General features: G+C 46.3%; 2 protein-coding genes across 4 annotated transcripts in view; one reads left to right on the plus strand and one right to left on the minus strand.

The window, feature by feature from the left end:
* Positions 1 to 8,748, plus strand: APEX2 (apurinic/apyrimidinic endodeoxyribonuclease 2). 3 transcript variants are annotated; one of them, XM_022563598.3, is made up of 6 exons: positions 2 to 259; positions 1,253 to 1,336; positions 1,972 to 2,152; positions 2,700 to 2,846; positions 3,573 to 3,642; positions 6,209 to 8,748. In XM_022563598.3, exons 1-6 carry the CDS (start codon positions 103 to 105, stop codon positions 7,115 to 7,117), a joined length of 1,548 nt encoding a protein of 515 aa, XP_022419306.1. In that variant the 5' UTR covers positions 2 to 102; the 3' UTR covers positions 7,118 to 8,748. The 3 variants fall into 3 exon arrangements, with proteins under 3 accessions (XP_022419307.1, XP_022419306.1, XP_089760608.1); XM_022563599.2 differs by lacking the exon at positions 2,700 to 2,846 and having other exon boundaries at positions 1 to 259; XM_089904482.1 differs by lacking the exon at positions 1,972 to 2,152 and having other exon boundaries at positions 139 to 252.
* ALAS2 (5'-aminolevulinate synthase 2) overlaps positions 8,467 to 13,833 on the minus strand; it is a 23,506-nt gene continuing 18,139 nt past the window's right edge. The window contains exons 10-11 of the mRNA XM_022563597.2: positions 12,646 to 12,808; positions 8,467 to 8,752 (exon numbers count right to left, since the gene is read on the minus strand). Coding sequence (XP_022419305.1) covers positions 8,589 to 8,752; positions 12,646 to 12,808 — 327 coding nt within the window. The 3' untranslated portion in view covers positions 8,467 to 8,588. The remainder of the gene's footprint in view (positions 8,753 to 12,645; positions 12,809 to 13,833) is intronic.

Consider the following 13,833-nt stretch of genomic DNA (forward strand, 5'->3'; position numbering starts at 1 on the left):
TGCGCGCGCGGAAGGCCAGGCCTGGCGGACAAAGGAATTTTCGGGTTTTGGCTCGCACTTACGTGGGGCGCGGGCTTAAAGGCATTGCAGTTAGCTGTCAGCATGTTGCGCGTGGTGAGCTGGAACATCAATGGGATTCGCAGCCCCGTGCAAGGGGTGGGATACGAGGATCCCAGCAATTGTACCGCCATGACCATGGGGCGCATTTTGGACAAGCTGGATGCTGACATCGTCTGTCTTCAGGAGACCAAAGTAACCAGTGAGCGCTCAAGAATTCAGGACCCCTACCACACGTTCCCTTTTCCGCTAACTTTTGCTCTCTGCTCCATATCATTTCACTTTCCCATTTCTCTATCCTTAGAGTCCTCCCCCTAGAGCCCGTCTGGAATCCCGATCCCCCCTCTATATTTCGCACTCCAGCTAGATCTCCTAATTCCGACATCATCTCCTGGCCTCAGCAGAGCCATAATTCCCTCCCCCTTGCAATCTCCATCTTCTTTCAGATCCTCTAATTCCTACTCATTCTCCTGACACAGCTCAGTCCCCCAAATTTCCTCCCGCCACACATTTTCCATCTCCCACTCCCAAGACAAACACCCCCACTTTCCCTTTTCTGCCCCCAGTTCATATCCTTTAATTCTCACACCATCTTTGCCCCCAGTTTAGACTCCCTAGTTTCCTCCTTTTTAAACTTCTATCTCAGATCCCCAGTTCCTCTTATCTCTACCATCTCTCCTCCCCAGCTGAGAGCTTCTCATCATTTCTACCTCATGTCCCACCCCAAACTTAGACCCTCTAATTTCCTCTCCCCCACAGCTCAATCCCCTGATTCCTTCCCTCTCCCACCCACCTCCCTCTAAGACCCATTACCTACTTTCCCTCCATCCTCAGTTCAAATCCTTGAACTCCCTCTCCTACCTCCTACTCCCAGCTCAGATTCCCAGTTCTCTCTCCCTTATGTCCATTTCCCACCCCCAACTTCCTCCAGTCACCTAGTCACCTAGCCTCCTCCCACCTAATTCTTCACCTCCCATTCAGTAGTCTTCCCCTTTCTCGTAATTCTGATAATAATTTCCTCTCTAGTCCCCACCTTTTTTTAGCTTCTCTTCTTATCATAGGTACTTGATATTCTCTTCTACCCTGGCTCTGATGTGTGCAAGAAATTAGCCTACAGCTGTAATTCCAAGCCTTTCTGTGTCCTGGGTCCTAGTTTTATCTCTGATGTAATCTTACATCTTTTTTTTTTTTCCAGGGGATGTGCTGACAGAGCCCCTGGCTATCATTGAGGGCTGTAACTCCTATTTCAGCTTCAGCCGCAACCGTAGTGGCTATTCTGGTAAATGGGGCTTTCTGGGGACTTTAAAGTGATGGAGACAGGTGGGAAAGGGTTTTCAATATTTAATGAGAAGGTAATAAGAAATGTAGGCTTTTCATCCACAGAGCTAAAGCCATATCAGGTTATATGAAGGATAATTTTTATGTATAATATTGGATCTCAGAAACACAGTAGTGTGATGGTTAGTTGTATGAGCTCTGGAGCCAGACTGCCTGAGTTTGGATCCTAGCTCACTTCCTAGCTGCGTACCCTCTGGCAAGCTACTTAACCTCTTTATGCCTCAAGTTCCTCAGCTGGAAAATGGGGATAATAATGTGTACTTCTTAGGGCTATTACAAGGACTAAACTAATTAATCCATGTGATAATAATAATAGCTAACATTTTCTGAGCACCTACCATGTAAAGCACTTAGAATATTAGCTGTTATTAATCTGCAGCTTTTCTAGATGAAGGAACTGAAACTCCAGGGTTTGAGTAGAGGAGTTGCCTCAGGCATCCATGGCCCTTGAGTTGGGGGAGTCATCAAGAGAGCCACACTTGATGAAGATGAGTCGGGTGACCTGTGCAGGGGCAATAGACTGTGCAACAGGCTGTTGGCTGCCAGGCCTGCTTAGAGTACCCTCTCTGTCTCCAGGTGTAGCCACCTTCTGTAAGGACAGTGCTACCCCAGTGGCTGCTGAAGAAGGCCTGAGTGGCCTACTTGCCACTCAGAATGGGGACGTGGGTTGCTACGGAAACATGGATGACTTCACTCAAGAGGAGCTTCGAGCTCTGGATAGTGAGGGCCGGGCCCTCCTCACACAACACAAGATCTGGTAATAGCCCACATCCGCCTGTCACCGAGCATCGCTGGTTCAACTCTGTGAATGTGGTGATTCTAAGGCTTGCCTTATAAACATACATTCACCATAGAAAACTTCCCAAACTTGCCTTTCCTGGACTTCAGTCCTGGCAAGGCAACCTGCTATGTGACCCTGAACAAATCATATTCTCTTCTGAGCCTTGAGTTCTCTATTTCTACAGGGGCGGGGGCGGGGGAAGAGGGAGCCTGGCCGGGAGGACTAGCTCTCTTTTTTACCACAGGTGCCTCAGAAGCAAGTTAGCCAACTTTACTGCCCCAGGTTGCTCTCTTTCTGTGTCCTGTCTTTGTGAATGGCAGGACCATCACCTGGTTTACCTGAGTGTCATCCTAGATGTAGTCAGTCCTCAAGTCCTGTGTATGCCAGCTTGTTCATGTCTCTCTATCCCTTTCCTTCACTTCCATCCCACAGACAATCATTAAGTGGGAGCCACATGGTGTTGGGAGGGGGAGGGTGGCTTGAAAGTGACGCCTTTTGCGGGGGCCGTTTCTATTCTCCCCAGCACATGGGAAGGGAAGGAGAAGACCTTGACCCTAATCAACGTGTACTGCCCCCATGCGGACCCTGGGAAGCCTGAGCGGCTCGCCTTTAAGATGCGCTTCTATCGCTTGCTGCAGATCCGAGCAGAAGCCCTCCTGGCAGCTGGCAGGTACTGCAAACCTGGGCAGCAAGGCTTCCTTGAGCTTGTCCCGGGTGCCCAGCCCTGTGTCAAGGTCCATTGAGAGGGATATGGGATCTTTGTCTTTTGAGTTCATTTACAGCCAGAATAGACCCTGCTGTCTAAGAGCTGTGGGGACCAGGTAAAGTGATACAAATATGGGTTTTGTACTCAGATACCTCTGAGCACCTATCCCAGATCCTCTTTTACTCACTGTGAGCCCGAAGGCTAGTGTTGCCTCTATTTTCTCTTTTGTAAAATAAGTGTATGAATCCCTATCTCAGAGTATAGTTTTAAGGATGAAATGAGATGAGGAAGGTAACGTACTTGGGAACAAATGAAAAGTCTTATCCCAGGGAGGGACAGGAAAGTGAGGGTAGGTTGACATAATCGAGGGATGCTTCCTAGAGGGAGTGGTACCTGAGCTCATCTTTGAAGGACCAGAAAGATGCCATTAGGTAAGATGCCATTAGGTAAGTGAGACAATCATGTCAAACAGGGAACAGGGTTACCTTTGGAGATCATAATTGTGTTGGTCAGTTGTAAAAGGCATCAAGGTTATACTGAAATTGGAGAGACAGGCTATTATGACTTGCCGTTGGACCCCACCTTGACCTCTATGTGGCAGGTGGTCTATCTGAGATCTTGGGCCCAGGAGAAAGTAGATGGGCCAGGACTACTGCTTCCCTTTCTGAACATTCATTTTATGTTTTTCAGCCATGTTATCATTCTGGGGGACCTGAATACAGCTCACCGCCCCATTGACCACTGGGATGCAGTCAACCTGGTAAGGCTCCCTCTAGGCCTTTGACCTCACTCCTGACTATGGTTCTGTTTAGCCAGCCAATCAATGCTTTTTTTTTTGGCCCAGGGGCAAGCTTCCTTCACGGAAAAGCAGAGCTTAGTTTGAAATTCTATTCTCAAAGCACTGAGGATTGTGCTGTGGACTCAGTTAGTAGTCAGTGCTGGCTCGGCCCCTTAGAGCTCTCAGCATGGTGGTGGGGTATGGACACATGACCAGTCAATTATAGAATGGTGTCTTCAGGGCTGAGGCAGAGACAGCAGCCCAGGAGGTTAGGAGAGCCTGGAAATAGGAGTTGGGCCAGCCAGGACATCAGGGGAGATATCTTAAAATGGCTGAATCTTAAAAGATGAGTAGAACAGAGCTTTGGGGTGGGAAGCAAAGAATTCTAGCATGATGAGCAAAGGATGCAAGGTGAGAATTTGGCTGGTGTGCATTGAGAACTACAAGTCCCATTCTTGTTAGGGGGTGAAAGAGAAGGAAGGTGAGTAGCAGGAGATGGGGCTGGAGAGTTTCAGTCAGATTTCAAGAGCCTGGAACTCCACATTGCCTTGATCATTTCCCTAATATACTATGTTTCCTGCTCATGAACCTTCAACACCTCTCTGTTACCTTTGTGATGCAGAGAAAACACACAGACCTGGCATTCAAAACTCTTTCTTGTCTGCACCCAGTCTCCGTTTCCATCCTCCGCACCGCTACACACTCCATCCACTCCAGCCAGGTTGCCTCCTCTCTGCCCATTGCAAAAGTTATTCTCATTTTGGCTTTTCTCACTGTCCTCTGAATTGGTAGGCATCCCCTCCCTCTGTCTTCTTTTCTTGTGTGAACCTCTCATCTCTGAGTCCTTCTATGCCAATGGTTCTCAACCCTTGAAAGTACATTAGTACAAGGAGCTTTTACAAAAATGTCAATACCTTGGTGCAACCCTAGACCAATTAAATCAGAATCTATTGGGTGTGGAGCCAGGGTAGCAGTATGTTTTGAAAGTTCCCAGGCTGATTTTATTGTATATTCATGCTTGAGGACCACTGCCCTAGAATCTCCAAGTCAGTTCTCATCATAGCTTGCCTCATAAGGGGAGGGATAAGTAACTTATGCTGGCACAGTCCAACTCAGCAGTAGGCTTGGCTCAAAGAAGAGGCTGTAGGAAAATTCCTTGATTAGTTTGCAGAAGAGCCACAGGAACATAAATTTGTCTCTCAGCTGGGAAAATGAGCAGAAATGAGATAATGAGAGACTGGTGGTGGTGGTGGTGGTGGTGGTGGTGGTGGGGAAGGGAGTGTACACTACAAACTGCAAGCCTTCAATCCTCCCTACCTTATTCCTTATCGGTGTTTACTTAGTCTGTTTTTGCTGCTTCCTGTGATAGTGTTATATACTTTTATGCCTTCTCTTCTTAGTTTAGAAATATCTTAGATATCTCGAGTGCACTTCCTATATTCTTTTTTTCCCAAGGAGAGAGAACTAATAGTACCAGATCACATGAGAAACACAATCTTTCCAAAATAACAGAGTATGTCTACTTCCCACAAGACCAGCTCTTCTAGTCTCATCTCCCTAAATAGTACCATCGTCCTCTTGGTTGCTCCAACCAGAAGCCAGGGAATTGTGTTAGTGTTCTTCTTCTCTACCCCCCTTTCCCATTCAGTTGGTCAGCGAGTACTGTTGATTCTAGCTCCACATCATCTCTTAATTTCATTTTGTCTCCTCTGGCACCACCCTAGTCTAAGTGACCATCACCTCTTGATAGTCAGTCTGGTTGCCCCTCAAGTCTTTTGGGTATACTGTCCCCTCCCTCCACAGGCCCATCACAGAAGTTGTTCTCTCAATTTGTAACACCCTCTGCCTGGGTTACTCTTGCTCAGCCTTCACTTCTCAGCTCCAGATCACTTCCTGAAAGGAAGCCTTGTTGGTCCCCAAGACAAGATCATGGTCCCACTTTGTCTCTAGTATCGTGCCTGGCACATAATCAGTGTTCTTTGAACATTTGTTGCACTGAATGAGTGGGTGAGTGGATTGGATGGATGATGAATTAGGGATCAGAGCCAAAGGAAGTATTCAGACCTGAAACCCTGGAGCCCCTCAGCTCAGGAAGGGGGTGTGGTCAGTGAAGGCTTTGACACACACAACAAGATAAGCCAAATAGTACCAGAGGGTTTACATGAAAAGGCAACAGGCTTCTTAACTCCTAACCTCAGCCCTACTTCCTGGAGGTAACTACTTTTAACTTGCTGTTTTCCATTCTCTTGGTGAGCAGTTCTGAGAATTGCTTTGATTAACTAACAGCAAGCTTTCAGATCTGGGATTTATGGCCCAGTGCAAGGTAGAGGTAGCCTGATGCAGAGGGGAAAAAAAATCATGGCCTTTTAAATCAGTAAGGGTGGAAAGTGAATTCCAGCTCTGCCAGTTCTGGACTGTATGACCTTGAGCATTCTTCTTTGAAACAACCACATTTTCTTGTCTGTAAAATGAAGCAGTTAATCTAAGTCCCTTCCAGTTCTAGGCATCTAGTTCTACCTCTTTCTTTGTCCCCCTTCTCTTTCCCCAGGAATGCTTTGAAGAGGACCCAGGTCGCAAGTGGATGGACCACTTGCTCAGTAACCTGGGGTGCCAGGCTGGTTCCCATACGGGACCCTTCATTGATAGCTACCGATGCTTCCATCCAAAGCAGAAGGGGGCCTTCACCTGCTGGTCCACAGTCAGTGGCGCCCGCCATCTGAACTATGGCTCTCGGCTTGACTATGTGCTGGGAGACAGGACCCTGGTCATGGACACCTTTCAGGCCTCCTTCTTGCTGCCTGAGGTGATGGGCTCTGACCACTGCCCCGTGGGTGCAGTCTTAAGCGTGTCTTCTGTGCCGGCAAAACAGTGCCCTCCTCTGTGCACCCGCTTCCTCCCTGAGTTTGCAGGCACCCAGCTCAAGATCCTTAGATTCCTAGTTCGTCTCGAACAAGATCCTGTGTTCAGGCAGTCAGCGCTGCAGCTCAGCAATCAAACACCGGTACAGATGCGCCAAAACAAAGCCCGTGTGCGCTCGACCAGGTCTCGGCTAAGTCAAGCTGGTTCCAGTAGAGGCCAAAAAAACCTGATGAGCTACTTCCAGCCATCCTCCAGTCGTCCCCAAGCTTCTCCTAACTTGGAGCTTCCTAGCCTGGGCACCCTCATGACCCCAAAGACCTCAGAAGAGGACGTGATGGCCAATGTGGTGGAGGGCTGGGCCAAGGCTTCAGAGGCCAAGGATGAAAAGGAGGTACGGACCTCATTCTGGAAGTCTCTGCTGGGGGGGCCCTTGCCCATGCCCCTGTGTGGGGGCCACAGGGAGCCGTGTGTAATGCGAACTGTGAAGAAGCCAGGACCCAACCTGGGCCGCCACTTCTACATGTGTGCCAGGCCCCAGGGTCCTCCCACTGACCCCTCCTCCCGCTGCAGCTTCTTCCTCTGGAGCAGGCCCAGCTGAACCAACCCAGGCCTAGGGATATCTGGCATGGTTAACCTTGTACATGGTCTGAGGCCAGCTTCCTCCTAAGCTATTCCTCAAGGCCTCCTTCCCACCTCCTCTTCCTCCTCCACCTTCCTCAGGGACCCTTCCCTTTCCTCTTTTTCTTCTTCCTCCAAGGCCTCCCTTCCTCTCTCTTCTTCCTGCCTAGCTCCTCCTCACTGGTGAGCTTCTTTTGTCTTAATGCTGTGACCCAGTCCCCCACCCCACTTCCCACCTTCCTCTCAGAATTACAGAGGAACCAGTTGCCCCAGGAAGTTGTGATTTTAAACCCCTTCCTTCCTTCCTGGGAAATGTATCTGTGCCTAAATAAAGTACATGTCTTTGTTGTAGTGCACCATGTCATGTGGACATTTTGGATGTGCTCCATAAAGCTGAGTCAGAGACGTTATCTCAGTCCCGGGTTTGCCAACTGCCTGTAACCTGATGATATAACTTCCAGGGAGAGGGGAGGAAGGAGGATTGGTGCTTACCATTAAAGTACTCTGTTGAGTTGTTGGGGTTCCCTGCACTGCTGAGGTTGGATCAGCAAGGGAGGTGGGTGTGGTGGGGCAGAAAGCTCAGGTGGGCTGTGTAGCTTTAAACCACTGTTTCTCAACTGATGTGTCTCACAGCTGCCACAAATGGGTTACAGGGTAGAAAGAAATGGGTCCCTCAACCCTAGAGTTGCCAGGCAGGACCAGGAATCGCACAAGTGTCAGAAAAGATTGCCTCCTGGACAAGTAATACCATTAATTCACCCAAGCGTGCCATGCAAATGTTTTCAGTGTGTTATGACCTAGAAAGTTTGGGAGCATTGCCTTGAACAAGTTGCTTGCTATAGCCAAGCCTCTTTCTCACCTTGGGAAACAGAACTGATAAGTCTTGTTTTATAAGGTGTTGTGAGAAGCAAAGAGGATAATGGATTGAGGAGGACATCCATTCTCTCTGTTGGAAAATATCTCCAAAGTTTTGGGGAACCAGTCTTTTTCTCCAGGCAGATTGGTTTGGGCTGATTCCACCTCCTGGCTTCAGAGGCTACCTGGGGCCTGAGTTTCTGGGCCTACGCATGAAGAGTCAATCCCTGGATTCTTGTTGAAACCATGGGAAAAGAGCCATTTGATATAAACCTGCCAAATGTCCTGGCTCTTTGTTTAACTCACTGTGTAGTTTTTGGCCTCTTCCTCTTTCTGGATCTGTTTCCCTATCAGTAAAATGGGATGGTCAGACCAACAGGTGATCAGTGGTTTCCTCATGGCTCTGCCACTTGTCTAAGGGGGTCAGGTATAATGTAGTTGTCTGTTCTCTGTCAAACAAAGGGCTACAAATGCTACACTTTGCTCTTTATTTTCAGGCTCAAGTCAGCTAGAGGCACACAACAAAGCAGAGGACAGGAGGCGGCCCAGCCCCAAGAGAGGTGCAGGTGTGGTGGGGATCCAAGGCAGCTTGTTTCTCAGGCATAGGTGGTGACATACTGGGGCCCCATGTTCCCAAAGTAGGAACGTTCCCACTCACTCATGAGCTCGAAGTGCACAGGACGACGACAGAAGTTGCAGGCAGCTATAGATACATCCTGGAGGGGCAGCCCCACCTCAGTCCAGGCTGCCAGCAGCTTCTCTGAAGGTAGTGAGGGGAGGGGAGGGAAATAATTGGTTAGAGTAGGTCTTAATCCCTGTGTCACATTACAGATGTGCCAAGATATTGATCCCCTCAACCCTTTGAGATGTCTCGGAACCAGAGGTATCCTCCTCAGTTTTCTCCACCGTGTGCTATGAATGTTAGCATTTGTGTATGGGTGCTGTGATGTATAAAAGTTTGAGAAGCACTCATGTGACATAATTTGAAGCTATACTGACCTGGCCTGAACCAAGCCCTAAGTACAGGACATGCTGTGGCTCAAGAAGTGAATCCATCTAGTTGGAAACTCCTAGCCTGGTGAGGAAGGTGACACTGACACTACCCACACAGTGTCGTCAGTATTGTGACCTGGGAGCCTGGGGCAGGGGTTTTTCCTAGAGGGAGTGGGAGCCCAGAGGACAGAACCTGACCTTGCTGTCAGAAGTACCTCAGTTGTGTCTCTGTCCCTGGCTTTTTTTCATGCCTACTCCCTGTGTGATCTCATCTAGTTTTATGGCTTTAAATACCGTCGTATGCTGATGATTCTGAAATTTTCATCTCTAGCCTAAAGCTGTATCCTGAATTCTAGACTTGTGTATCCAATTGCGTTTCTATATCTCCACCTGGATATCTAGTAGGCATCTGTAACTTAACATGAGCACAACTGAGCTACTGATCTCCCTACTCTCCACCAAGTCTACCCTACTTTCAGCCTTACCCATCTCAGTTGATGGCAATTCCAGTTGCTCAGTGCAAAAATGTTTGAGCCATCCTTTATTTTTCTCTTTCTCTCCTACCATACATCCAGTCTATCAGCAAATACCATTGGCTCTACCTTCAAAATCTGACCACTTCTCATCACCTACAGTGCTATTTTCAGGTCTGAGCCACCATAATTTCTTAACCCAGAATATTACAGTAGCCCCCTAATGGATCTCCCTGCTCCCAGTCTTTCAGTCTATTCTCAACATAGAAGTCAGAGAAATTCTTTTAAAACCTGAATCAGATATGTTACTCCTCTGCTTAAATCCTTCAGAAGGCTCTCCATTTCAGAGTTAAAGCCATAACCCTTCCAGTGGCCTATAATACCCTACACAGTCTAGCCCACATTGCCCCTCCTCAGTTTTCTGTGTCTTTCCCTCTTGCTCACACCACTCCATCCACACTCATCTACTTACTGTTCTTCAAATACAGAAGGAATACTGCTGTGTTAGGGTCTTCCTTGTCTTAGGCTGTTCTCTCTGCCTGGGATGCCCTTCTCTTAGATTTCTGCCCAGCTAACTCCTTCACCTCCTTCATATCTTTGCTCAAGTGTCACTTTGGTTGTCTCTACCCATAACACTCCATTTAATGCTACAACCCTCCTCCAAGCTAGCCCATGTATCCCCCCAACCAGCACGTTTATTCTGCTCTATTTTTTCCATAGTGCTTAGAACTACCATGCTATTTAATTTGCACTTACTTTTTAAAGTGATTTTTGACTATCTCCTTCCACTAGAATGTAAGTTCCAGAAGGATAGGGAATTTGTGTCTGTTTTGTTTACTACTGGATCCCCAGCACCTAGAACAGTGTCTAGCACACAGTAGGTACTCAATAAATATGTGTCAAAAGAATGAATGAAAGGATGCCTGATTAAGGCTAGAAGATGAAAAGAAGTAAGCCAGAGTAAGGGGTGAGGGAGGGCATTCCAATCAGAAGGGAGCATCATTAGCAAAATCCCAGAGGTAAGAGGCTAGAGCAAAATGAGGGAACTATAAATCATTCAGTGTAGCTGGAGAAATAAAATGAATGTGGGCAAGAAGTGAGGGCATAGAGTTCACCATGTTGAAGGCACTGAATGCCATGCCAAGGAGCTTTGACTGTTCTCCAGGCCAGTTGTCTCCAATTTGGAGGCTTATACATCCTATTAGTACAAAAGTTGTAGTATGTACCTCCAATGTATGTATTTTTTATATACTATATACGTATATCATTGTCACGCTATATATTAGAGATCAATATCAGTCACGCTTAATTTCCTATTTTTTAATATAAAAAGTAAACATAAAATTCTAATAAATCCCCTTACCCTATGGATCATCTTGCATACCTCACCTTGGAGACCACTGCTCTAGTCTAGACAATAGGGAAAAATGAAGAGGTTTAGGCAAGAGAGCTATATGGTCAGATTTTTAGAAAAATCCCTCTAGTGGTCAATATGGATAAGGGATTAGAAGGAAGCAAGAGAGAAGCAGGAAAATTAGGAAGAAATCACATTGACATGGCTTAAAGAAGTGGCAGTGGAGAAAAGACATTAGAGAGCGATTGTAGAGAACATTTGCAAGATTTCGTGATGGGTTGGCTATGACATTGAAGGACTGACTGGTGGAGTCATGGTGGATGCCTCATATTTCTTTCCTGCAAAAGCCCAGCATAAATGGACACTCAGAGAACTGAGAGTACTGAGAGGTCTATAATTGAAGCCTGGAGCAAGTGAGAGGACTGAGCAAAAGGTCCAGAAGTCTAGATCATTAGTTCACAGAGGTAGTATACAGATCTAGTAGTATGAGCATGGATGTAGAAACAGACTCTGCAGTTCAAATCTAATAGCTGTGTGACTTTGGACCAGTTATTATATATTTTTATGTCTCAATTTCTACATGTATAAAATGGAAATACTAATAATACCATCTGTACCCCATGAGGATTAGATGAGTTAATACATGTAAAGTGTTTAGAACAGTTCTTGGCACGTGGTAAGTACTTAATAAATGTTGGCTAGCATTATTTGATGTTTTTAAATGAATGAATGAATGGCACCTACCTGTCTTTTCTTCCTGGGACTCTCATTCTGCCTATGCTCCAGACAAACAGAATGACTGTTGCCCATGCCTGCCCTCTGTTTTCCTATCTCTAGGTCCATGCTCATGGAATTCCCTTATTCTGGAATGTCCTTACACCATACCACATGTACTTCAAGGTGCAGCAGGACTTCCTTACCAATAAAGCCTCTTTAATTTCACCCTTCCTATACCCTCTCTAGCCATAAATGAGCACTCTCCTTCCAGTTCCCAGAGTACTGGAACTCATCACACTGGACCAGTACGATCCATGTTTATGTCTGTCTCCTTTGCTATACCATCAACTGCCTATGTGTCTTTCACCCAACAGACCTAGAAAGAGAACCTGCTCTATGCCAGGCCCTGCACCCAACAGGAATCCAGTAAACTTTAGGTGAATTGACTAAACTGGCATCTTTCAGAGTGCCGAATCCTAACCACTAGACCACCAGGGAGCATCTAAACTGGCATCCTTCAGGATAAAACCCAAGCTATTCAGCTCTACAAGCCTCTAAATCTTGTGTTGTCTTTGTAGGTTCATAGATAAACACTGCCCTCCACCCCTCCATTCTTACTACCCTACATTCCAGTAACACCTGCTTATTCTTGATAAGTCCCAGGCTACTTCTCACCCTCCTCCTTGCCTTTCTTCATGCTCTTCCTTCTGCTAGGAATACCCCTACTACACCCTCTTTCTTCTCTTGGCCCAATACCACACAGCTTTGTAAGACTCAGCTCAGGTGTCATCTCCACTAGGAAGCCTGTCTTGAATCCCACAGGTTGGGTCAGGCCCCTCCTCTCTGCTCCCACAACTCCCCCATACATTGTCTTTGTTGAACTTTGATCAGCCCTTGAAGTCATTGTTTGGGTCTGCTATGATCTCCTCAACCAAACTGAAGCCCTATGAGTATAAGGACTGTTTCTCATTAATTTATGACCCTAGTATAGGGTCTGGCACATAATAGATGTTCCAGGAATATATTTTTAAACTGAATGGCATCCATTCTCAACTTCTTCACATACTGGGGCTGAAGGGAAGGAGAGTACTGTAGGCACCCACGTTGAGGACTTACCCACAAAGTCTTCCATCATCTGAGGGCTGTGGTGGGGGGAGGGTGCCAAGCGCAGCAGCTCCTCACCCCGGGGGACAGTTGGGTAGTTGATGGCTTGCACATAGATGCCATGCTTGGAGAGCAGGAGATCACAGATCCTGCTGTTCAGTGCTGCATCACCCACCTGGGCTCAGGAGAAAAGGCTGTCAGTATCTGCTACCCTGGGACCACTATCACTAGCTCCATTAAGTAGGTGGAGGGAACCAGATCAAGGAACACCACTGAATTTGGGGACATATTTTTTCATAAGAGGCTTAGTCAGTGGCAGGTCTAGAATTTCTATCAAGGAGTTGCTCAGAGGCAGCAAGCAAATTTGAGATACATGTACCTCAATGTTCATAGCAGCACATACACACACACAGTGGAATATTACTCAGCCATAAAAAGAGTGAAATATTGCCATTTGTAGCAACATGTATGGACCTGGAGAATATTATACTAAATGAAGTAAGACAGAGAAAGACAAATATTATATGATACCACTTATATGTGGAGACTAAAAGATAATACAAATGAATCTACAAAGAAAACAGACTCACAGAAAACAAACTTATGGATGCCTAAGGGGAAAGGGAGGAGGGGAGGGATAAATTAGGAGTATGGGATTAACAGATACAAACTACTATACATAAAATACATAAGCAACAAGGATTTACTACATAACACAGGGAACTATAGTCACAGGGAACTATTAAATATGTAACACAGGGAACTATTACTATCTTGTAATAACCTATAATGGAAAATAATCTGAAAAAATATATATATATATATAACTGAATCACTTTGCTGTACACCTGAAACTAACACAATATTGTAAGTCAACTATACTGCAATTAAAAAAAAAATGAAAGGAGGTGGAGGTGGCACTAGGGACCTTGTCTTGAAGTTGTTGGCAGAGCAAGCATACTTAGCTAGTATGTTAATTTGGGGTGCTTCTGGGTAAGAAGATAAACCCCTCCAAGCCACCTCTGGGGTGCTGTCACTGGGTTAATTAAAGAAACATATTTACAAAAGCAGTCTTTCAAGGGAACATTGGGTTGGCCCAAGAACAGTGACCATTCTCATCAATAAAGGTCACAAAAAATTGTCCTTACCATACCCCAGCTTACTGACACACACAAATAGATGTCATTTAAGAATTTAAGA

This window comes from Delphinapterus leucas, chromosome X (assembly GCF_059928025.1).
Source record: "Delphinapterus leucas isolate spDelLeu-1000000601 "Yukka" chromosome X, BTC_Dleu_Yukka2, whole genome shotgun sequence".
Classification (NCBI taxonomy): domain Eukaryota; kingdom Metazoa; phylum Chordata; class Mammalia; order Artiodactyla; family Monodontidae; genus Delphinapterus; species Delphinapterus leucas.